A 24,922-nucleotide genomic window follows, 5' to 3' on the forward strand; every position below is an offset into this window, starting at 1 on the left:
AATTCGCTTACCCCGGGCAACTGATGCGTCACCAAAAATTCCATCACATGGGAGAATCCGACCACCGTTGTGAACCGTGCAATTTAAAGTTCAAATGCCGCAGCGAATACAACCATCATCTTATTAAACATGGTGACGTAAAGGCGTACAAGTGCGAGCTGTGCGAAAAGTCGTATAAGTGGAAACGCGGCTTGAGAATGCATATGTTGGTGCACAATAATATTCGGCGTCATGTCTGTCACGTTTGCCAGGAAGCGTTTTTTCAGCAAAGCAGTTTGAAATATCACCAGACGAAGAAACACCCTGAAACTGTTTAACAATTACCTATTATTATACTTATATTGATGTTAAATAATACTAATCATTATTTAACCTTGTAGGTACCTAATCCTAATGTTGTAATAATAATATCTCGATCTGGCTCACGAGGTTTCCGACATGTGGCATGTGGAGTCCACTGAAACCATCCCAATTGTCATACATATCTGTGTAAATGAGTTGATCCCAGTCAGTCTCGCTCACCAAGAGGCGACTGGGGTTCCGTGGCAGTTGGCTCGCAACCAGGATGTAAAAAGCGGTGTTGCTGGACTCGGCTAGGTTAGTCCGCCGATTTCTTAACTTGTCGCCCTGACCCCCGGCCGTTTGGTCACCGCTGCTGGGGTGTACTCCTCCGGAAAATGACATCTATCTCTTCAAATAAATTATCTTATCTTATCTTATCTTATCTTATCAAAATTGAAAAATCTATAAAAATACATAGATACTTAGCTAGCCAAGATTACTTAAGGTGGAAGCGACGGGCCTGCCCGCGAAATTCAAATTTAATTTGGGTTTTCGCATTTTTAAAACTAATACGACAACGTACGCTTATGGCATTTTCAATTGTGACAACCTCACAGGTTTACATAAAAAAATTTACTTGAAAGGGTCCAGTTTAAGAAATTAGCTCTTGTATCGACTAATGTGTCAGAATTAGTCGATACTACAGCTAATTTCTTAACCTGGACCCTTTCAAGTAAAGATTTTTATATAAACCTGTGAGGATGATACTGCCATTGTCGCAATTGAAAATGCCATAAGCCTACGTTGTCGTATTAGTTTTAAAAATGCGAAAAATTAAATTGAATTTGAATTTCGCGGGCAGGCGCGTCTCATGCCCCTTAAGTAGCAATAGATGTGCAAACTTACAGCTATTGTTATTTAAGTAATACCTATTATAATTATTTTATACATGTTATTTAAAATTCTTTTGTACTTAGAGTGTATTGTTTCGTTTTGCTGTAGGTACTTTGGTATAGTACGACTATGTATATTGTTTTGTTACTGAGCTAGAATAAATTGGTCGTATCAAATCAAAATAGCATTTTTAATAACAACATACCATCACTAACCCGGCGGCCTTCGCCGGCCCACTATTGAGCACGGGTACTATAGGGTACGGGTACTACGGGGTACGGGTACTACGGGGTATGGGTACTACAGGGTACGGGTACTACGGGGTACGGGTACGGGCTACTCTCAGAATTAGAAGGGTCTTGCTCTTGGCCATAGTTCACAGCGCGGGCTAGGAGCAAATTGGTTGATTCCACACTTCTTTGAGTACATTATGGAGAACTCTCATGCATATAGGTTTCCTCGCGATGGTTTCATTCACCGTTAAGAGGGCTCTCTCCGTCACTCGTTTCATACAATCGTAGTTCCAATTTCATTTGAATATTAAGCAACCATAGTCCATGAAATTTTGCAGACATATTCTAGATACTAATATCTATGTCTGTGGTTTTCCAGATTTCTGTTTAAATATTCGGTTTCAAAGTTACGCGGTCTTAAAAATTTTCATACAAATCTTTGAGCCCCTGTAATTTTATAATTACATATTTTTAGAAAAATCTAAAACACCACAGACAAGTAAATAAATAAAATATAAAAGCAAACTATTTTGACGATTCAAAACCACTTGTAAAAGTTTATTTGAATAAAAATCTATTCTATTCTATACATCGATGATATCTATACCTTACCTCTAAATTATCTTTCTTACACTCTGCCAATTCAAATTAGGTTATTTTGTGTCCCAAATACGGATAAAAAACTAACTGACGACTTTGCTAGGAGTTTCTGGGAGTTTACGCTATAGAAAACTTCCGTGAAAAATCTCAAGTTACTAGGTAGATCCGGCGTTGTGCAAACACACTGATAACTGATAAGTAGATATGTCAGTTAGTCAGTATCTCCTTTTATAACTTTTTGCAGATGAAATTAAAGATTTTACAGCTACATTTTCTTTTTCATTCTTCAGGTTACTTGGGTGATTAAATTTGTAAAATCAAAAAATATCTCCTCAAATTCCTTAAGATAAGTAATATTAATTACATTCAACGTTAAGTTAAGCGACATTATTTACAATGATATAGTAAAATTCTTCATATCTTTTCTAGGGGAAGCAACAGAAGAGTTCACGCTAACAGTCGAAGCGGACGGGACGAAAAAGTTCACGTGCAAAACTTGCGGTAAAGCCTTCCACCAGAGGGCGTATTTCTACCAACACCACACGCAAGTCCATCTGAAAATGCGTCCGAAGTTACGCGGCTGCTACCTCTGTGACGTCAAAGTCACATCATGTATGCGAGCATTTCACATGGAGAAGTGTCATGGAATACCAGCGCCATCTTGTGGCGCTTGCGGAAAAAAGTTTCCCTTCCCCTGGCAAGTGTTGCAACACCAAAAATTCTACCACATGGGAGAATCCGAGTACAGCTGCGAACCGTGCAATTTAAAATTCAAATCCAGAAGCGAATACAACCACCATCTCGTCAAACATGGGGACGTGAAAGCGTTTAAATGCGAGCTGTGTGAAAAGTCGTTCAAATGGAAGCGAGGCTTGAGGACTCATATGTTGATACATAACAACATTCGGCGTCATGTGTGTCACGTTTGCCAGGACGCGTTTATTCAGCAGAGCAGTTTGAAATATCACTTGATGAAGAGACATCCTGATGCAATTTAACAATTAGGTATTAAGTCAATTTTATTACAGTACTAGCTGATGCTCGCGACTTCGTTGCGTGGATGTAGGTTTTTAAAAATCCCGTGGGAACTCTTTAATTTTCCGGTATAAAAAGTAGCCTATGTGCTAATCCAGGGTATAATCTATCTCCATTCTAAATTTCAGCCCAATCCGTCCAGTAGTTTTTGCGTGAAGGAGTAACAAACATACACACACACACACACACACATATAAACTTTCGCCTTTATAATATTAGTGTGATAGTGTGAAGTGTGATCAGAATTCGTTCAGAAGCGCAACTTCACGCTGACTTAAACCGAATGTACACCAATGAAATACAGACCATATTGCTTGACGTTAAGATTTTAAACGAAGGTCGTCCCAGGCTACGCTAACCAGTGCCCCGTTTCCACTCCAAAGCAATCTGTCCTAGCGGAAATGGGCTTTGTACTAGGCCCCCTCAATAGGTAGGTATAGGTCCGTCACTCGTTTCCACTCGTTTCATACAATCGTAGTTCCAATTTCATTTGAATATTAAGCAACCAAAGTCCATGAAATTTTGCAGACATATTCTAGAAAATAATATCTGTGTCTGTGGTGTTTTAGATTTTTCTAAAAATATGTAGTTTTAAAATTACAGGGGCTCCAAGATTTGTATGAAAATTTTTAAGACCGCGTAACTTTGAAACCGAATATTTTAACAGAAATCTGGAAAACCACAGATATAGATATTAGTTTCTAGAATATGTCTGCAAAATTTCATGGACTTAGGTTGCTTAATATTCAAATGAAATTGGAACTACGATTGTATGAAACGAGTGGAAACGAGTGACGGAGAGAGCCCTCTTAATAGGGGTTGAATTTTCAAAAATCCTTTCTGAGCAGATCTGCATGCCGAACAGCCCGATCCGTCGAGTACCTAGTTTGAGCTGTGCGTTGACAAATCAGTCAGTCACATTTTCCTTTTTAACCCCCGACCCAAAAAGAGGGGTGTTATAAGTTTGACGTGTGTATCTGTGTATCTGTGTGTCTGTGTATCTGTGTATCTGTCTGTGGCATCGTAGCGCCTAAACGAATGAACCGATTTTAATTTAGTTTTTTTTTGTTTGAAAGGTGGCTTGATCGAGAGTGTTCTTAGCTCTAATCCAAAAAAATTGGTTCAGCCGTTTAAAAGTTATCAGCTATTTTCTAGTTTTCTTGTAGAAAAGAAGGTTAGATAAACCTTAGGTTCATAATATTCAAGTGTCAATTGACAAATATCAAGCTGTCAAGATGGACGTTGCCTAGATATACATAATTATTTATTTGAAAATGATTTGTCGGGGGTGTTGAAAATTTTTAATTTACACTTGTATATATTGAGATTTAACTGAACTTATTGTCACTTAAATTATCCAAAAAAATATCCAAAAAATTGTTTAAATCTATGATCGAAACTGCAATCTAAGTCTAGACTTACTCTTATCTATGCACATAAACATTATTCAATAATATTGCGATTTAAACCAGTTTAATATAAATTAAATAGTAAATTATACTCAATTAAATAAGTAGATACCTATATATATCAATATTAAGTACATAGTTACATTTTACAATAATTCATTACAAATAATATGGTGTCACGTATCTTATTACATTATTTTGTAAACGCATCTTAAAAGTTATATATTTTATCTCTTTCTAGGCGAAGATAAGCCGCTGCCCTTCACGCTAACGAAAAACGAGGACGGCAGTCAAAAGTACAGCTGTAATTCTTGCGAGAAACACTTCAAGAGGCGGGACCTCTTCACTCAGCACTACAAAATGGTCCACCTAAATATGAAGCACCCTGCGTTTCGCAGCTGTCATGTCTGTAACGCAAAAGTGCGCACGCGCAAGCGCGCCGCTCACATGGAAACAGAACACGGAATACCAGCGCCATCTTGCGGCGCTTGTGGACGAAAGTTTGCGTTCCCCTCCGAAGTGTTGCGACACCAAAAATTGTACCACATGGGAGAAAAAAACTACCAATGTGACGTTTGCGATTTGAAATGTAGATCCGTTGGTCATTTGAAGGCGCATAAGATGAAGCATGTGCCCGATAGGCCGTTCAAGTGTGAGGTTTGTCAAAAGGCGTTTAAATGGAAGAGCGGACTGGATACACATATGATGATTCACTTGAATGTTAGGCCACATGTATGTCAAGTTTGCCAGGAGGCGTTCGTTCAGAAGTCAAGCTTGCGGTATCATTTATCGAGAAGGCATCCTGATGTGGTTTAACATTATCGTACAATAGCGTCGGGTTTGAAGGTTTCAATATTCAATCTGTAATCTGTCGATAAGTGGGATGAATAACGTTGACTTCAAATGAGATGTACAATTTTTGACAAACAATAACGCTGCTAAGTTAAGAGGGGTCTCTCCGTCACTCGCTTCATACAAACGTAGTTACAATTTCATTTGATATTAAGCAACCAAAGTCCATGAAATTTTGCAGACATATTCTAGAAACTAATATCTATGTCTGTGGTTTTCCAGATTTATGTTAAAATATTCGGTTTCAAAGTTACGCGGTCTTAAAAATTTACATACAAATCTTTGAGCCCCTGTAATTTTAAAACTGCATATTTTTAGAAAAATCTAAAACACCACAGACACAGATATTAGTTTCTAGAATATGTCTGCAAAATTTCATGGACTTTGGTTGCTTAATATTCAAATGAAATTGGAACTACGATTGTATGAAGCGAGTGACAGAGAGAGCCCTGTTAAGTACTTATCCACGGATATTATAGTTCAAAGTCAATGTCAAAATCATTTATTCAAAGTAGGTACAATTGTACTCCTTTTGATGGTCGAAATTGTTAAATTTGTACGATATAGTGGTGATAATTAATTACGTAACTTAAAACTAAAGCTACGAGGGTTCCAAACGCGCCCAAGTCTGATAAGAGCCCACAACTCATTCAAGCGTTCAACATTAGCTATATTCAAGATACTTGCAGAAACATTTTTTACAATGAGATGTTATTCAGTAAATATTGTCCAGTAGAAATGTTTCACCTAATGTAATCAAAAACGAGTACAAAGTACAATTCATATTTAAACTATTCTTTAAATTTCAAAAATTCATCTATTGTGTAGAAGCACCTTTCCATTAGCCGCCGTTTGTCTTAAGGTGCCCACGCACTCGAACTGAACTGCAGCGGAAATGCGCGTGCGTGGGCACCTTTAATTGAAATAGGTTTAATGTAAGTTCTCTAATCGTTTTTAGTATTGTAATAAACTATAATTTTACTGCAATTTTTACTGTTTTTTAATAGAATGATGTGATGCAGCAGTGTGGCTTAAAGAAGTGTGCTTGGAGCGCGCACCACACAAATGTAGTTTAATTCTCATTTTGAAAACTAACCAATGAAACTTAATAAAATTTTTTAGGCACGTTCTATAAATAAATATCTCTATGTAAAGTTTCGTATTTATTTAGTTCTCAAACATGCAAATCTTGTAACCCTTGTAACATTGAATGTACTCAACACAATTTATTAACGGGAATTTATCATATGACAAACATCACACTAATATTATAAAGGCGAAAGTTTGTGTGCATGTGTGTGTGTGTATGTTTGTTACTCCTTCACGCAAAACTACTGGACGGATTTGGCTGAAATTTGGAATGGAGATAGATACTATCCTGGATTAGCACATAGGCTACTTTGTATCCCGGAAAATCAAAGAGTTCCCATGGGATTTTGAAAAACCTAAATCCACGCGGGCGAAGACGCGGGCATTAGGTAGTTAGTTTATAAAACATGTGTACCTACAGAATTTCATTAAGTTTGTTTGGTTAGTATTTAAATCAGCAAACCACGCACTCTGAAGCATGCGAGGTGAACTCTTCTATATTATTCTCTATTACTGTACTGTTTTAATAAATTGTACCTAAAAGTTAACCCGTTTTTTTTTTTTCATTTATTTCGCCTCACCTTCAAGCCAATTGACTGATTAACTCTCAATAATTCTGCCTTCGTATTGAAAACGCAGCACTTACAAGTACTGCATTCTTTTCTAATTTAAGAGGGCTCTCTCTCTGGATATCGCGCCATGAGCGCCTTAACAGGGCTCTCTCCGTCACTCGTTTCATACAATCGTAGTTCCAATTTCATTTGAATATTAAGCAACCAAAGTCCATGAAATTTTGCAGACATATTCTAGAAACTAATATCTATGTCTGTGGTTTTCCAGATTTCTGTTAAAATATTAGGTTTCAAAGTTACGCGATCTTAATCATACAAATCTTTGAGCCCCTGTAATTTTAAAACTACATATTTTTAGAAAAACCTAAAACTCCCCCAAGAACCCGATATTAGTTTTTAGAATATGTCTGCAAAATTTCATGGACTTTGGTTGCTTAATATTCAAATGAAATCTGAACTACGATTGTATGAAGCGAGTGACGGAGAGAGCCCTGTTAATGCTGCATTTTTCCTTAGCGCAGCTACAATTTTCATGAAAGTACTGCCAAAATCCTTAGCAAAAAACATACTTCCAATGAAAACTTTCCTGAAAATTATTTTTAGGAGTATTGGAAAGCTCCTTGGGAGTCCATTTTTCAACCCCCGTCCCAAAAAGAGGGGTGTTATAAGTTTGTCGTATGTTCTGTGTATCTGTATATCTGTGTATCTGTCTGTGGCATCGTAGCTCCTAAACTAAAGAACCGATTTTAATTTAGTTTTTTTATATTTGAAAGGTGGCTTGATTGAGTGTTCTTAGCTATAATAATCCAAGAAAATCGGTTCAGCCGTTTGAAGATCCATCTCTACACCAAATATTATGTAAAAGATATCTTGATGCATCACATGTGTTTACTGAACAGCCTTACAACTAATAACTGGTAGAATGCACTCCTCTTTCTGTTTATAACGTCAGCAAATTACGTGTGGGATAGGGACCGAGGACTCCAAATGCAATACTTATTTTATTAGATTTTTAAACTTGAATTTTTTCTGTAAGATTTTGGAGAGTATTGGTAGCAGCGTTATAGGGATTTTTGAGAATTATGGCCGATCTTAGGTAAACATGCAGTCTGATAAAAAAACATGCAAGAAGCTTACGTGCACAATATGTCTGAACAGATTTTGATCGGATTTTCATTATAACAATATAGTGAAGGAAGCCTCGAGGAAGCTTTGCGTATAGAAAACATTTATTTATCATATGAACGCCATTGCAGCACCAGTAGCTCATAAAAAGTATGTAGGTACCTGGTACACATCACCACTTTCCATCAGGTGTGATTGTGGTCAAATACTTGCCTATAGTGAATAAAAAAAACTTTCTAAGTATAAGGAAACTGTAGACAAAACATTCCAAATGAAAGCTGGCGACAGCAGACATTTAACTCTTTAAACCTTTTCAATACCGCAGAATAATATTACAGGTAGATATAATAGCACATACGATACCTATTGTTGTCTTTTTCTTTACATAAACTTAATAATCTTCTGTCTCTTTCTAGGCGAAGATAAGCCCCTGCCCTTCACGCTAACGAAAAACGAGGACGGCAGCCAAAAGTACAGCTGTAAAGTTTGCGAGAAACACTTCAAGAGGCGGGACCTGTTCACACAACATTACAAAATGGTTCATATTTTGCAAAAACGCCCACAATTTCGCACCTGTCATGTTTGTAACGCAAAAGTGCGCACGCGCAAACGCGCGTCTCACATGGAATCAGAACATGGAATACCAGCGCCATCTTGCGGCGCTTGTGGAAGGAAATTCGCGTTCCCCTCCGAAGTGTTGCGACACCAAAAATTATCGCACATGGGAGAAAGATACTACGAATGTGACATTTGCCATTTGAAATGTAGATCTGCTGGTCATTTGTCTGCTCATAAGATGAAGCATGTCCCTGATCGGCCGTTCAAGTGTGAGGTGTGTCATAAGACCTTCAAATGGAAGAACGGTTTGACGAGACATATGATGATCCATTTGAATATTAGACCGCATGTGTGTTCAATTTGCCAGGAGGCGTTCGTTCAAAAGACAAGCTTGCAGTATCATTTATCAAGAAGACACCCTGATATGGTTTAACTTAAGTAGCTTACTTGTTAACGTTGTGTTTCAATATCAGTTACTTACGGCCGAAATAATTAACCAATCCTATCTGTTATCTGTCGATAGGTTACTTTAGCAACTTTAGTAGGTATTGTTTGACAGTTAACACTGTCGCTTACGTCCATTTTCTCATTTCATCAAACATTCAACATTTCAACATCCAAAATCAGACTAATCAGCTAACAGATTGTCACAATTAACAATCAATTAATTCAAACTTTTGGATTGCTCGAACGAAAATCGTTTGAAAACTAATTAGGGTTAATTATTGTTAACTGTTCGTTTAATTTTTATATTGGCCAACCCAGCATTCATTCGTGTTTTGTTTCATTCTAGCGTATATCTTTATTCTTTTCTTACGACAAACGTCTAAAGATAATTCTGTCAAAATCATGTCAACAGACAGCGCCAATAAGATTCAGCTTTACAAACGAACAAACGTAAGACAGCGTGAATTAAAATTAAACAGCGCCATCTAGGATCAAACTTAGCCATTAACCATACTAATCATAAAATTGCAAAATATAAAAGAGAGATTAGGGATAGATTAATCATTAATGTCGGCCAGTATGTAATGTTGTTAACTGTCAAAAAATACCATACAATATTGTCAAAAAACAACGTTGTAATTTAAAGACAGGTTATGTATAGATTGTATACAGGGTGTTTGGTAATTAGTATATAATGTAATGTAATAGGTACGTGTCGTCATTATATACTCATTACCACACACCCTGTATAGAAACTGGACGTAAGCTCTGGCTTCACACGAATAGTCTTTTATATCATTTACTATTGATACATTAAAAAAATTGTAATAAATAATTTGCCTTTATTATTCCACATTACATCCTTTCGTCGTTCCCGTTTGACCTTGAGGCCCTCACGCCTTGACCTTGAGTCTCTTTGACCTTAGTCGCCTCCGACCTTGAGGCTCTTCGACCTTAAACCCCACTGACCTTGAAGCTCTCTAGCCTTGTAGGTACTAATTAGTGTGAAGAATTTACTAAAGTGTTTTTTCCCTGCAATATTTAACAAGAAAATGTATATACTAGTTACTAGCGGCTTCGCACGGGTGTAATATGTAAAATAACATAGTTCAAGTCCACGGATTACAGATATTTTACATTTTACAATTTAGTCAGTCATAGTTTTATCAGTACCTAGGTACTGTAGTTATTACAGAATTCTATACAGAGCAGCTTCTTCTGCCCGCGACTTGATCCACGTGAACTACAGAATATTATACTTATATGTATACTTAACCAATTCTCCCGCGTAAATCCCGTTCACGTGAAGATATCGGGGTAAAAAAATATGTCTTTCTGATAGTGAAAAAAAAAAATATTAAAATCGGTTCAAGTTGCTATATGTCCCCGGCCACATAATGTAAATAATTGTAACCCAAACTCAGCCTGAAATCTATAGAGCATACTTTGAATTTGCTTAGTCTTAAATTTCAGTTAAAACGAGACAGATTTATGCCAGCGGTATAACGCTGTCTCGTTTTAACAGTGTCTTAAGGCTGAGCAAAGTCAAAGTGCGCTCTATAAGGTCCAGTTTAAGAAATTAGCTCTAGTATCGACTAATTTGTGAGAATAGTCGATACTAGAGCTAATTTCTTAAACTGGACCCTTTCAAGTAAAGATTTTTATATAAACCTGTGAGTATGATATTGCCATTATCGCAATTAAAATGCCATAAGCCTACGTTGTCGTATTAGTTTACAAATTGTGCAAAACCAAATTAAATTTGAATTTCGCGGGCAGGCCCGTCGCTTCCAAAATTACACCATACATTATTTTCATTTAACTGTATACGCAGCGCACGCCACGGAAGTTCTCAGATGAGGCGATTTTTCCCGACTTAATTCACATTATTACAACTTTCGTAGGTATCTTTAATTTTAGGTGTTATATTTTTAATCTGTTCAGTAGTTTTTGAGTTCATTGATTACAAACAAACAAATCTTTCCTCTTTATAATATTAGTATAGAGATATAATACCTATAAGTATTCTTAATAATTACCTAAACTATATCTTACTATTTAAGTTATTTTTACTATTTAGTTACTAATTTATTTCATTCATCTTTCATTTCTTAACTAAAATGACGTCATGTTTCTTTTTCTAGGTACAGTGATATACGGCGACTTCACCCGAGTTCGCGACGAGGCCGGCGCGGAATGCTTCTCGTGCAACGTCTGCAAGAATGTCTACAAGAAACGGACGTCATTCAGCCAGCACTACAAGCACGTGCATCTACAGCAACGCCCAAAGCTTCGGGGTTGCCATCTTTGCGACGTCAAAGTCCCCGGTCACATGCGCGCGTTTCACATGGAAACACACGGCCTCCCAGCGCCATCTTGCGGCGCTTGCGGCAAAAAATTCGCATTCCCCTGGCAAGTGTTGCAACACCAAAAATTCTTCCACATGGGGGAGAAACAGTTCCGCTGCGAGATATGCAACTTGGCCTTTGAATACAAACGTCAGTTGGACCACCACAGCATCAAGCATACGCAGTTGAAGCCGTTCAAATGTGACGTGTGTGGAAAATGCTTCCGATGGAGGAATAACCTGAAGAAGCACATGATGATTCATCTTAATATCAGACCTCATGTGTGCAGTGTTTGTCGCGAGGCCTTCGTGCAGTCCTCCAGTCTGAGCTATCACATGAAAACCAAGCACCCTTCTGTAGTCGAGTAAAACGTAGTTTCATCCTAAACCCTGCAGCAAACAGGGGGTTGATTTTAAGGTCATAGCTCATTAGAGTCACCCGGCACCCGATCAGCACCACATTGTCTTTTGGCGTCCACTAGTTATCGATAGGTGGTCGACGGGCGGACGCCAAATGAACTTCGCGTGGTTAACGAGTAGACATGGCGTGATCAACAAATTTTTGATTAGTCTGTCAGCTATTGGGACTAGGTCTACACGTATGTTTCACTCGCGGGCAGCACGTGGTCCACTCGGGACCTTGCATTGTCTTGCGTTGCATGCTCATTGACAACACACGGGGCGTTGGCAATGAGCAGTCAACGCAAGGCGAGCAGACTCGCCATCCACGCGTGGACACCTTGCGAGTGCGGCGATCTGCTGACGCTATAGAGTTATCTAGTGAGCGTATGTCCATAAAAGTTCAAAAAATATACTAATCACATGAGGCAAGGCGATGCAGGTGGAGAGCCGGGTAGCTCTAATGAGCTATGAACTTTAGTTTACAATTTTTGTCATCTATCGACAATTTCGATTATATTAATAGCGAGTGTGAGTGGATTTAAAGCCGAATATAATGCACAGCTAATTATTATTGTATTACGAAGAAAACAGCGCACATAAGAAACCTATAGACTACCAGCGCCATCTATCGGCGCTTGCGGTATCTATCTGGGCAAGTGTTGCTGCTTGCTACACCAAAAATTATTGAAAAAAAAGAGTTCTGTTGGGAATAATCATTATTAAGGTAGAAGCGACGGGCCTGCCCGCGAAATTCAAATTTAATTTGGTTTTTTGCATTTTTTAAACTAATACGGCAACGTAGGCTTATGGCATTTGTATTTTGTAATGTGTCAGAATTAGTCGATACTACAACTAATTTCTTAACCTGGACGCTTTCAAGTAAAGATTTTTATATAAACCTGTGGGGATGATACTGCCAATGTCGCCATTGAAAATGCCATAAGCCTACGTTGTCGTATTAGTTTAAAAAATGCGAAAAACCAAATTAAATTTGAATTTCGCGGACAGACCCGTCTCATGCCCCTTATTCATGTACTAGGCAGATTCAACGATTTCTGCATTATAGCAAAAGCTGCCACTATCATAATCACGACCATGAAGTAGAAATAATGGAGAGTTCACTTCCAATAGGTACTTCCTACTTGTGGCAAATACCTACTTATCGATATCCTTTTTTTTCTCTCTCGTCTGGCTTTACAAAGATTAGCCAATGTCAAGTTTGTAGTTATTTACAAGTTAGGGAAACTGTATAAGTATGGACTTCGTCTGTGCCGGCGCTCGCCGACATACGCGCAGCGCCCTTTAGAGCACTTCCCAGTCAGTTCCACCACCAAAAACACCAAACAAAACCCGGCCACTTTTAACAAAAAAAAAAAAACACTGCAACAAGGCAGAGCACACCCGCCAGCAAACACCAACACAGACGAAGTCATCTCTATCCTAGATACTTCGATTAAAGTTAGAGCGAGAGATCGGACCTCAGTGGGGTGCAATCTCTCGTTAGTCAAAGTGAGATAGCGATAAGTAGGTTTTGCTACATTCAGTTGGTATTACTGAGTAAGCAATCCAGGTACCTACCTATATTATATATTATTATAAATTCATGTTCGCGACGCGTTTTACATGTATTTGACGGGCTTGAAAAAGTCGTCTTAGTAGATTAAAAATATTTTTTGTAGCATAGATTTGCTTAACTTTAATTTAGTACATAATTAGTACCTTTAGCTATACTTAATCATAATTTTAATCCTGTTAGGGTTGCTATCCGCGCGGCCAAAGGTTCTCCATCGTCATTCAGCGTGGTAAAAAATAAAATAAATCCATACTTAAGTATATTATAAATATGGAAGTGTCTGTCTGTCTGTCAGCTAGCTTTTCACGGCCCAACAGTTTAACCGATTTCGTTGAAAGGTACAGAGTTCCCACGGGATTATAAAAGGCCCATCTGTTTAACTGATGAAATTTGGTACAGAGGTAGCTTGCATCCCGGAACCTGACATGGGTAACTTTTTGACCCGAAAAACCGGCCAAGTACGAGTCAGACTCGCGCACTGAGGGTTCCGTACTCGGGTATTTTTTCCAACGTTTTGCATCATAAATCAAAAACTATTGTACCTACATAAAAATAAATAAAAATCTGTTTTAGAATGTACAGGTAAAGCCCTATCATATGATACCCCACTTAGTATAGTTATCTTATTTTGAAAATTTTATTTTATTTTATTTTATTGTTTAATCAAATTGAAACACATTTTTTTTAATGATGTAACCGCACAAATTCGCGGTTTTCAGATTTATTCCTGTATTTGTGCTATAAGACCTACGTACTTGCCAAATTTCATGATTTTAGGTCAACGGGAAGTACCCTATAGGTTTCTTGACAGACAGACAGACAGACAGACAGATAGACAGACAGACAACAAAGTGATCCTATAAGGATTCCGTTTTTCTTTTTGAGGTACGGAACCCTAAAATCAGTCCCTCGGCAGCCCCAATAGCATGTAATGCTGCGAGCTTGATGGACACCTTTGGCCTTTTGAGTTTTAAACCAATACTTATTTTAACAAGTATTTACTTAATTACTAGGTAATAGGTAGGTACCTATATTATTTAGTTGGTATGTTTGAAATAAATTAATGACACAAATGTGAGTTTTATTTTATATCCAGCCACTGAACACAGCTCTCCCCTCCGCTTGGGTGGAAACCGGGCCTAAGCTACTAATATTAGAGACAAGCATTGGATTCTACGGAAGAAAAATCTATAGGTGCCACTATAGCTCACTACAGGAAATGACATGTGGATGCATAGGTACAATTTTTGGTGGTTTTAACAATTTTTTTGTTGACACAATTTGCTACAAATCCGAGAAACGCGTCTTTTCTGCCAATCAGAAACAAGAAAACGTCCAATAGACGAAGAAACGTCCTTTTTCCACGCACATGCAAACTCCCATTGCCGGTGTTCCCACTAGATTACAACATGGGGTTATTCAAGGGGCGGACCAACAAATTCCTGAAAGGCCGGCAACGCATCGGCGGTTCCTCTGGTGCTGCAAATGTTCATGGGCGGCGGTAATCACTTATCAGGTGACCCGCCTCCTCGTTTGCACACTATTTTGAAAAAAATAAAATAATGGAGACTCAAGAAACAAAAAGTAACAGCATGATAAACAAACAGCCGAAACCTCTGGAAATAGCAATTTTTTCGTTCTCTTGTGAAGTTGCTAAATTAAAAAAAAACACTACTACAGGTCAGAGACCCATATAAAACATGGTTACGTCACAGTTTTTAACTGACTTCAAAAAGGAGGAAGTTCTCAATTCGTCGGAATCTTTCTCTTTATACGTACATGACCAAGAGGTAGCCAAGAGGTGGTGTAGAAATCAAAGGGGTATGAGTTTAATAAAAACTGCCACACCCCTTTCAGGTTAGCTCGTTTCTATCTTAGAATGCATCATCACTCACCACCAGGTGAGATTGCGGTCAAGGGCTAACTTGTATCTGAATAAAAAAAGGGTACCTACCTAGTGATATTGCGATGCTATACTTCTCATGTTTCAAGCGGCGACGCGACGGTGGGCTGAGAACTTCTGAAAGGCATACCTATCTGCCAAACATGATTCTAGGATTATAGGTTTTCTTGACGACACGACAGTCAGACAGACGGACAGACAGACAGACAGACAGACAACAAAGTGATCTTATCCGATTCAATTCCGTTCCGTTCAAAACGGAACGGAATGAAATAGGTTGATCATGATATCTAAATAAAAACAAAAACAACGAACAATAATTAAATTAGTTAAGTAAATTAAAAACTGAAATTAAATAAATGAAAACTAAATTGATTAAATTTCTATGTTACAGGTAAATACTCGGACGAGTTCACGTTTACGAAGAAGCCGGACGGAAGCACGGAGTACGCGTGCAAGCACTGCCCGAGCGTGTTCCGAAGCAACAACAGCTACGTGCAGCACTACCGCCAGGTGCACCTGAAGGAGCGGCCCAAGCTGCGTGCATGCCACCTGTGCGACGTCAAAGTGCCAGGTGAGCTCCACAGTGACTACAGCTACGGTTTTTATTATTTACTAGCTGATGCCCGCAGCTTTGCCCGCATGGATTTAGGTATATAAAATTCACGTTTACGAAGAAGCCGGACGGAAGCACGGAGTACGCGTGCAAGCACTGCCCGAGCGTGTTCCGAAGCAACAACAGCTACGTGCAACACTACCGCCAGGTGCACCTGAAGGAGCGGCCCAAGCTGCGTGCATGCCACCTGTGCGACGTCAAAGTGCCAGGTGAGCTCCACAGTGACTACAGCTACGGTTTTTATTATTTACTAGCTGATGCCCGCAGCTTTGCCCGCATGGATTTAGGTATATAAAATTCACGTTTACGAAGAAGCCGGACGGAAGCACGGAGTACGCGTGCAAGCACTGCCCGAGCGTGTTCCGAAGCAACAACAGCTACGTGCAGCACTACCGCCAGGTGCACCTGAAGGAGCGGCCCAAGCTGCGTGCATGCCACCTGTGCGACGTCAAAGTGCCAGGTGAGCTCCACAGTGACTACAGCTACGGTTTTTATTATTTACTAGCTGATGCCCGCAGCTTTGCCCGCATGGATTTAGGTATATAAAATTCACGTTTACGAAGAAGCCGGACGGAAGCACGGAGTACGCGTGCAAGCACTGCCCGAGCGTGTTCCGAAGCAACAACAGCTACGTGCAACACTACCGCCAGGTGCACCTGAAGGAGCGGCCCAAGCTGCGTGCCTGCCACCTGTGCGACGTTAAAGTGCCAGGTGAGCTCCACAGTGACTACAGCTACGGTTTTTATTATAGACTAGCTGATGCCCGCAGCTTTGCCCGCATGGATTTAGGTATATAAAATTCACGTTTACGAAGAAGCCGGACGGAAGCACGGAGTACGCGTGCAAGTACTGCCAGAGCGTTTTTCGAAGCAACAACAGCTACGTGCAACACTACCGCCAGGTGCACCTGAAGGAGCGGCCCAAGCTGCGTGCATGCCACCTGTGCGACGTCAAAGTGCCAGGTGAGCTCCACAGTGACTACAGCTACGGTTTTTATTATTTACTAGCTGATGCCCGCAGCTTTGCCCGCATGGATTTAGGTATATAAAATTCACGTTTACGAAGAAGCCGGACGGAAGCACGGAGTACGCGTGCAAGTACTGCCAGAGCGTTTTTCGAAGCAACAACAGCTACGTGCAACACTACCGCCAGGTGCACCTGAAGGAGCGGCCCAAGCTGCGTGCATGCCACCTGTGCGACGTCAAAGTGCCAGGTGAGCTCCACAGTGACTACAGCTACGGTTTTTATTATTTACTAGCTGATGCCCGCAGCTTTGCCCGCATGGATTTAGGTATATAAAATTCACGTTTACGAAGAAGCCGGACGGAAGCACGGAGTACGCGTGCAAGTACTGCCAGAGCGTTTTTCGAAGCAACAACAGCTACGTGCAACACTACCGCCAGGTGCACCTGAAGGAGCGGCCCAAGCTGCGTGCATGCCACCTGTGCGACGTCAAAGTGCCAGGTGAGCTCCACAGTGACTACAGCTACGGTTTTTATTATTTACTAGCTGATGCCCGCAGCTTTGCCCGCATGGATTTAGGTATATAAAATTCACGTTTACGAAGAAGCCGGACGGAAGCACGGAGTACGCGTGCAAGTACTGCCAGAGCGTTTTTCGAAGCAACAACAGCTACGTGCAACACTACCGCCAGGTGCACCTGAAGGAGCGGCCCAAGCTGCGTGCATGCCACCTGTGCGACGTCAAAGTGCCAGGTGAGCTCCACAGTGACTACAGCTACGGTTTTTATTATTTACTAGCTGATGCCCGCAGCTTTGCCCGCATGGATTTAGGTATATAAAATTCACGTTTACGAAGAAGCCGGACGGAAGCACGGAGTACGCGTGCAAGTACTGCCAGAGCGTTTTTCGAAGCAACAACAGCTACGTGCAACACTACCGCCAGGTGCACCTGAAGGAGCGGCCCAAGCTGCGTGCATGCCACCTGTGCGACGTCAAAGTGCCAGGTGAGCTCCACAGTGACTACAGCTACGGTTTTTATTATTTACTAGCTGATGCCCGCAGCTTTGCCCGCATGGATTTAGGTATATAAAATTCACGTTTACGAAGAAGCCGGACGGAAGCACGGAGTACGCGTGCAAGTACTGCCAGAGCGTTTTTCGAAGCAACAACAGCTACGTGCAACACTACCGCCAGGTGCACCTGAAAGAGCGGCCCAAGCTGCGTGCCTGCCACTTGTGCGACGTCAAAGTGCCAGGTGAGCTCCACAGTGACTACAGCTACGGTTTTTATTATTTACTAGTTGATGCCCGCAGCTTTGCCCGCATGGATTTAGGTTTTTTAAAATTCACGTTAATGAAGAAGCCGGACGGAAGCACGCAGTACGCGTGCAAGCACTGCCCGAGCGTGTTCCGAAGCAACAACAGCTACGTGCAACACTACCGCCAGGTGCACCTCAAGGAGCGGCCCAAGCTGCGTGCATGCCACCTGTGCGACGTCAAAGTGCCAGGTGAGCTCCACAGTGACTACAGCTACGGTTTTTATTATTTACTACACTAGCGGCACGCTATGATGGCCGGTTTGACACATTACAATAGTGATGTGGAATGTCAATTTATTCTCGAACAAAAAACAATTAAGTTTTGTTTTTGTACCTGATTAAATAGGTTTAATAAAACAAAAATGTATATGTTTATTTAATTTATTTGAACGAACTGAATATTTGAACGAAAATGAATATACATACTTTATATGCACACAAGAAACATATGAATACAAAAGATACCAAAAAAGGTGCCACAAAAGGCCATAATTAATCAGATTCGTCCATACTACTATTTTCACTGTCGTCACTGCTATCATCACATACATTAATAATTATATGTTCGTTTTCTATAATATTATCTATTTTCACATCTCTTTCATAATCTTCCCTTATTAATTTAACAGTTCTATTCACAACCTTTTCCCAGTCTCCTTTAGTCACATGTTCACAAGCTTCTTCTAATAATTTTAGCATTTTTTTTGTGGTAAATGGGGGTTCTGTATTGTGTCTTGCAGCATATCCCTTAATTTGAGCCCACACCAACTCAATCGCATTATACTCACAATGGTAAGGCGGTAACCGTATAACTCTGTGCCCATGTTCTAATGCTATTTCGTCAATGACGTATCGGATCTTGGTTGGTTTGTTTTCTTTTAAAAGACGTACTAATTCCGCTTTTAACATATTCATGTTTGAATCTACGCCATTTTTACGAAGCCATGCGACGATATCAGCTTTCTTTTGGGATTGGGCAGGTGGCTTGTCAATTTGCATCGAGTGGTATGGGGCGTTGTCCATAATTATAATAGATGGTTCAGGGAGGCTACACAACATTGAGGTAAACCATTCAGTAAACTTTTCTCCATTCATGTCTTCATGATAGTCTCCAGTGGTTTTTGACGCAAAAGCCATGAGAGAACCTTCGACAAACCCGTTGATGGTTCCGGCGTGACAAATTATAAGTCGCGATCCTTTTCCTACAGGAACTTTGGAAGTAGATGCTGCTGTGTCATCGTTCCAAGAACGGCCTACAGTATGGTTAGCATTAAGCCATGTTTCATCCAAGAACACAAAATTTTGCCAATTTTTGATTTCTTTCACTTGCCGTAAAAAAGTATACCTTGCCATCGCTATATCAAATCTTTCCATCAATATTTTGCGTTTGTTACATTTTTTGTATCGAAATCCAATGGTCTTCAAAATCTTCGTTAAAGAACTTTCCCCACCGAAGAATAATCCAGCTTCCTTCAGTGAATGCACCAACTTTTTTCTTGTTGGATACTCCTTCTGTAAATAGTAGCCGTAAACATGTCTTCGGATAGCATCGGCATCAAAGCTATCGATGCCTACGACTGGTTTTGCTCGTTTTCTCTTTTTTGGTGTGTGAAGTTTATTTTCTTCTGTGCCAGTCTCGCCATATTTTTTTTTAGTTATCCGTCTAACAGTTCGTTGTCCAATATTAAGCGCATCAGCTACGCGTTCAACCACTGACGTTATAGGTAAAATTGGCCCTCCATTTTGAGCTTCACGATCGAAATAGTTACGAAGGCGTATTACGAACTCACGTGTCTGACTATTTAGAACAGTTCTCTGCGTACGTTCGGTCATATCGACGAAATCCACAACAAAGGGCTTGAACAGAGTCCAAATTAACGAGCAAGGGTCAACAGTAATGCAATATTTGAAATCCAAAGCCAGGTCAAAACTATATCACAATCGCATTGCACTGACAGTTTATACTTTTCGAAGCAACGTCAATTCGAAACTGCTTTGTTTTGCATTGAGCATTGACGCGAGTTTGCCGGAGGTAGTAGTTGTGCTAGCCAGCGATCCTATGTGACGATCGTATTAGATTCCATTTTTAAAAATTTATTGATATTTTTTTGCGATTTCAGAGGTTTGTCCACATAGTGAAAATTGTTCATATTCACAAGTACATTCACCCCTTAAATGGTGCAAACTGATTTTTCTACACTTATATACATTTAAGAAATAAATTTAATAAATAAATTTTGAGTCCTAAACCTAAAACTACATTCGATAAAATTTATGAATCTCTGCACATCACTATCGTCAATAAAGTAATACAATTATTTCCTTCAAAGTCGTTATCAATTAATACGGAACTTCATGAGCGGACAAACGTCAAACCGGCCATCATAGCGTGCCGCTAGTTTAGTTGATGCCCGCAGCTTTGCCCGCATGGATTTAGGTTTTTTAAAATTCACGTTAATGAAGAAGCCGGACGGAAGCACGCAGTACGCGTGCAAGCACTGCCCGAGCGTGTTCCGAAGCAACAACAGCTACGTGCAACACTACCGCCAGGTGCACCTGAAGGAGCGGCCCAAGCTGCGTGCATGCCACCTGTGCGACGTCAAAGTGCCAGGTGAGCTCCACAGTGACTACAGCTACGGTTTTTATTATTTACTAGCTGATGCCCGCAGCTTTGCCCGCATGGATTTAGGTTTTTTAAAATTCACGTTTACGAAGAAGCGGGACGGAAGCACGGAGTACGAGTGCAAGTACTGCCAGAGCGTTTTTCGAAGCAACAACAGCTACGTGCAACACTACCGCCAGGTGCACCTGAAGGAGCGGCCCAAGCTGCGTGCATGCCACCTGTGCGACGTCAAAGTGCCAGGTGAGCTCCACAGTGACTACAGCTACGGTTTTTATTATTTACTAGCTGATGCCCGCAGCTTTGCCCGCATGGATTTAGGTTTTTTAAAATTCACGTTTACGAAGAAGCGGGACGGAAGCACGGAGTACGAGTGCAAGTACTGCCAGAGCGTTTTTCGAAGCAACAACAGCTACGTGCAACACTACCGCCAGGTGCACCTGAAGGAGCGGCCCAAGCTGCGTGCATGCCACCTGTGCGACGTCAAAGTGCCAGGTGAGCTCCACAGTGACTACAGCTACGGTTTTTATTATTTACTAGCTGATGCCCGCAGCTTTGCCCGCATGGATTTAGGTTTTTTAAAATTCACGTTTACGAAGAAGCGGGACGGAAGCACGGAGTACGCGTGCAAGTACTGCCAGAGCGTTTTTCGAAGCAACAACAGCTACGTGCAACACTACCGCCAGGTGCACCTGAAGGAGCGGCCCAAGCTGCGTGCCTGCCACCTGTGCGACGTCAAAGTACCAGGTGAGCTCCACAGTGACTACAGTCAACAGATTTCAGTCAAGGGCTAACTTACGAGTAGTTGTGCAAGTTTTAAGCAATTAAATGTCACTTGCTTTAACGGTGAAGGAAAACATCGTGAGGAAACCTGCATGCCTCAGTTCTCCGTAACGTTGCGCTTTTGATGAAAGGGATAGGGTTAGTTTACATCCCGGGGATGGGCTACATTTCATCCCAGAACACAAAAGAGTTCCCACTGGTCTATCCCTTTTATTCATCCAAGCCCTTTAACCGATTTTGTTGAAAGGTGCAGAGTACGAGTATTACGAGTAGTTACTAGTTTAGGTACTTGGAGACTGATAAGCCTTTTATGCCAGAAAATTTATTTAACGTTTTATTACAGCTATAACCAGAACGCTAGCAAAAACTTAGTGTTATTATATACTACCTAAACACAACCCAATGCCAGTCCCCTCAATAAATTGCCTTTTTCTTAGTTAAGTGATTTAGTATTTTTCAAAGGCTGCAATGTATAGCGTGCAAAATTCGAGTCAATATGCCCTACTCACGAATTGACTCTGAGTGGCCTACTTACGCAACGTTCGTTGACGTCTAGCGTCAGTCAGATGTTTTATTTGCAATATATTGTGAACTTTTAAAAATACAGGATTTTTAAATTATTTTGATTAAAAAATCCTGTATTTTTTATTACTGTGTTTCGCGTTTTTTAGGGTTCCATACCTCAAAAGGAAAAACGGAACCCTTATAGGATCACTTTGTTGTCTGTCTGTCTATCCGTCGTGTCTGTCAAGAAACCTTTACGGTACTTCCTGTTGATCTAGAATCATGAAATTTGGCAGGTAGGTAGGTCTTATAGCAAGTACAGGAATAAATCTGAAAACCGCGAATTCGTGATCACACACATCATTAAAAAAAAAAAAAGTTTAAATTTTCAAAGTAAGATAACCAAGTGGGGTATCATATGAAAGAGCTACCTTTACATTCTAAAACAAATTTTTATTAATTTTTATGCATAATAAATTTTGTTTTATCGTGCAAAATGTTGGAAAAAATACCCGAGTACGGAACACTCAGTGCGCGAGTCTGACTCGCACTTGGCCGGTTTTTTTTGTGGTATCTTATCAGTTATCATCAGTATTATCACCTGTCTTCGTTTTTGCTAGCGTTCTGGTATTAGCATTGTGTAAATACTTACCTCTTACCTATATTTCCAATTCCATTCCAGGATACATGCGCGCCTTCCACATGGAACAGCACGGGCTGCCGGCGCCATCTTGCGGTTCGTGCGGCAAAAAATTCGCCTACCCTCACCAAGTGTTACGCCATCAGAAAACCTTCCACATGGGGGAGAAGAACTTCGTATGCACCACATGCAACTTCAGATTCTCCACCAACTACGATTTGAAGAACCACGAAAAGACACATTCTTCTCACAAACCGTTCTCGTGCGAGTACTGTAGTAAGACTTTTAGGTGGAAAAAGAGTTTGAAAACTCATGTTATGATACATTTAGGAGTGAAGAACCACGCGTGCGCGATTTGCAAGGCCGCATTCGTTCAACAGAGCAGCCTGAAGTACCATATGGCTAAAAAGCATCCTGAAAATCCTAATTTATACTGAACTAGAGGATGCCCGCGACTTCGTCCGCGTGGATTTAGGTTTTTAAAGATCCCGTGGGAACTTTTTGATTTTCCGGGATTAAAAGTTGCCTATGTCAATTAGAGGGACGCAACCTACCTCGGAACCTTTAATACAAATCGGTTAAGCGGACGGGTTTTTGGGGATCCCGTGGGAACTCTTTGATTTTCCGGGATAAAAAGTAGCCTAGGTCCGGCCCCGGGATATAAGCTAACCCTGTACCAAATTTCGTCAGAATCAGTTAAACTGTTGGGGCGTGAAAAGGTAGCAAACAGACAGACAGACACACTTTCGCATTGATAATATTAGTATGGATATGGATTATTAATGAATTATTATTTATACTGAATGAGTAATATAAAATAGAATATTATGCGATCGGTCATGTATATTACATTGTGTTACCTGCATGAGTTGTGTGTGCCCGTAAGTGGTGTGTCACACTGAATAAGACTATTATACTATTGTATTTTTAAGTGTTTTGTGAACATGCTGTGGGCGTACCTTATAATAATAAATAAATAAATAAATAAAAATAAATAGTTATTTTAATTGTGTTTTTTTTATTTGTATTACCTTTCCTTGCCACCAAAATTAGTAATAGGTAACTAATTTAAAACCTTCTGAATATGTCGATGAGTTACTTAGCAAGTTAGCAACTTTGTTATTTGCCTAAAAGACTGACATAATATTACTAGCTGATGCCCGCGCCTTCGTTCGCGTGGATATAGGTTTTTTAAAATCCCATGAGAACTCTTTGATTTTCCTGTAGCTTATGTGTTAATCCAGGGTACAATCTATTTCGATTCTGAATTTCAGCCAAATCCATCCAGTAGTTGTTGCGTGAAAGAGTAACAAACACACACACACACATACATACTCACAAATTTTCTCCTTTATAATATTAGTGTGATGTGATACTGTGACGGATATAGTAAAGATTATAGATTGTACAATTTTTGACAAATAACAACTTTGCTAAGTAACTTATCGACAGATTACAGATAGATTGATTTTTATTAATTGGATATACCTATAGTACGGGACTTCGTCTGTGTTGGTGTTAGCTGGCGGGTGTACTCTGCCTTTTTGGAGTGTTTTTTTGTTAAAACTGACTGGAAAGCGCTCTAAGGGGGTGCCGTGCGTATGTCGGCGAGCGCCGACACAGACGGGGTCCATACTTGTATAGTTTAACTAACTTGTTACATGCTTGTTACAAATAACTACAAACTTGACATTGTCTAATCTTTGTAAAGCCAGACGAGAGAGAGAGAGACCTACAGTACGTGACAGGTCGAGATGGCAATTGGGGTATGAGGCGGGGGGACGCCCCGCACACCCGCACGTCACCCGCGCTAGCCCGCACCGGGTTAGCACGGGGGCTGTGCGGGTGTGCGGGGCGTCCCCACCCCGATTGCTATGTCGACCTGTCGTGTACTATACCTAACCAAAACCAATCGGCACAATGAGAGTTTTGAGAAAAAGCAGTTTTTGTCTAAATTGGGTGTAGAAAAAAATTGTTTAAGTATCATTTTTAATAGTTTTTGTTTTGCGATATTGCGTTGTTATAAAAATAATAAACAATTTTTCTACGCATAATTTAGACAACCCTATTCTCATAAACCATTTTAACTTTATGAGTCAACTGTCATAGTATCCAAAGTACAGTTTACTCTATGGTTTACCTTTACTACAAACTACTA

At 40.2% G+C, this 24,922-nt stretch overlaps 2 protein-coding genes across 5 annotated transcripts in view; both read left to right on the forward strand.

The window, feature by feature from the left end:
- LOC123878547 (zinc finger protein 358-like) overlaps positions 1-12,092 on the forward strand; it is a 139,904-nt gene extending 127,812 nt beyond the window's left edge. The window contains exons 6-7 of one of the 4 annotated variants that reach the window (XM_045925805.1): positions 2,439-3,014; positions 4,695-4,806. In XM_045925805.1, coding sequence (XP_045781761.1) covers positions 2,439-3,007 — 569 coding nt within the window. In that variant the 3' untranslated portion in view covers positions 3,008-3,014; positions 4,695-4,806. Of the gene's footprint in view, positions 1-2,438; positions 3,015-4,694; positions 5,399-8,507; positions 9,727-11,240 lie in introns of those variants that run through there. The other 3 variants (XM_045925796.1, XM_045925798.1, XM_045925797.1) reach the window with 3 other exon arrangements.
- Positions 12,093-14,980: 2,888 nt separating this feature from the next.
- On the forward strand, positions 14,981-23,435 carry LOC123878288 (zinc finger protein 16-like). The gene is made up of 13 exons (XM_045925435.1): positions 14,981-15,098; positions 15,716-15,895; positions 15,999-16,146; positions 16,225-16,390; positions 16,501-16,648; positions 16,839-16,899; positions 16,978-17,150; positions 17,341-17,401; positions 17,480-17,652; positions 17,843-17,903; positions 17,982-18,154; positions 18,233-18,406; positions 22,807-23,435. The coding sequence occupies exons 1-13, from the start codon at positions 14,981-14,983 to the stop codon at positions 23,199-23,201; spliced, it is 2,031 nt and encodes a 676-aa protein (XP_045781391.1). The 3' UTR covers positions 23,202-23,435.
- The last annotated feature ends 1,487 nt before the right edge of the window (positions 23,436-24,922 follow it).

This window comes from Maniola jurtina, chromosome 26 (genome assembly GCF_905333055.1).
Source record: "Maniola jurtina chromosome 26, ilManJurt1.1, whole genome shotgun sequence".
NCBI lineage: Eukaryota > Metazoa > Arthropoda > Insecta > Lepidoptera > Nymphalidae > Maniola > Maniola jurtina.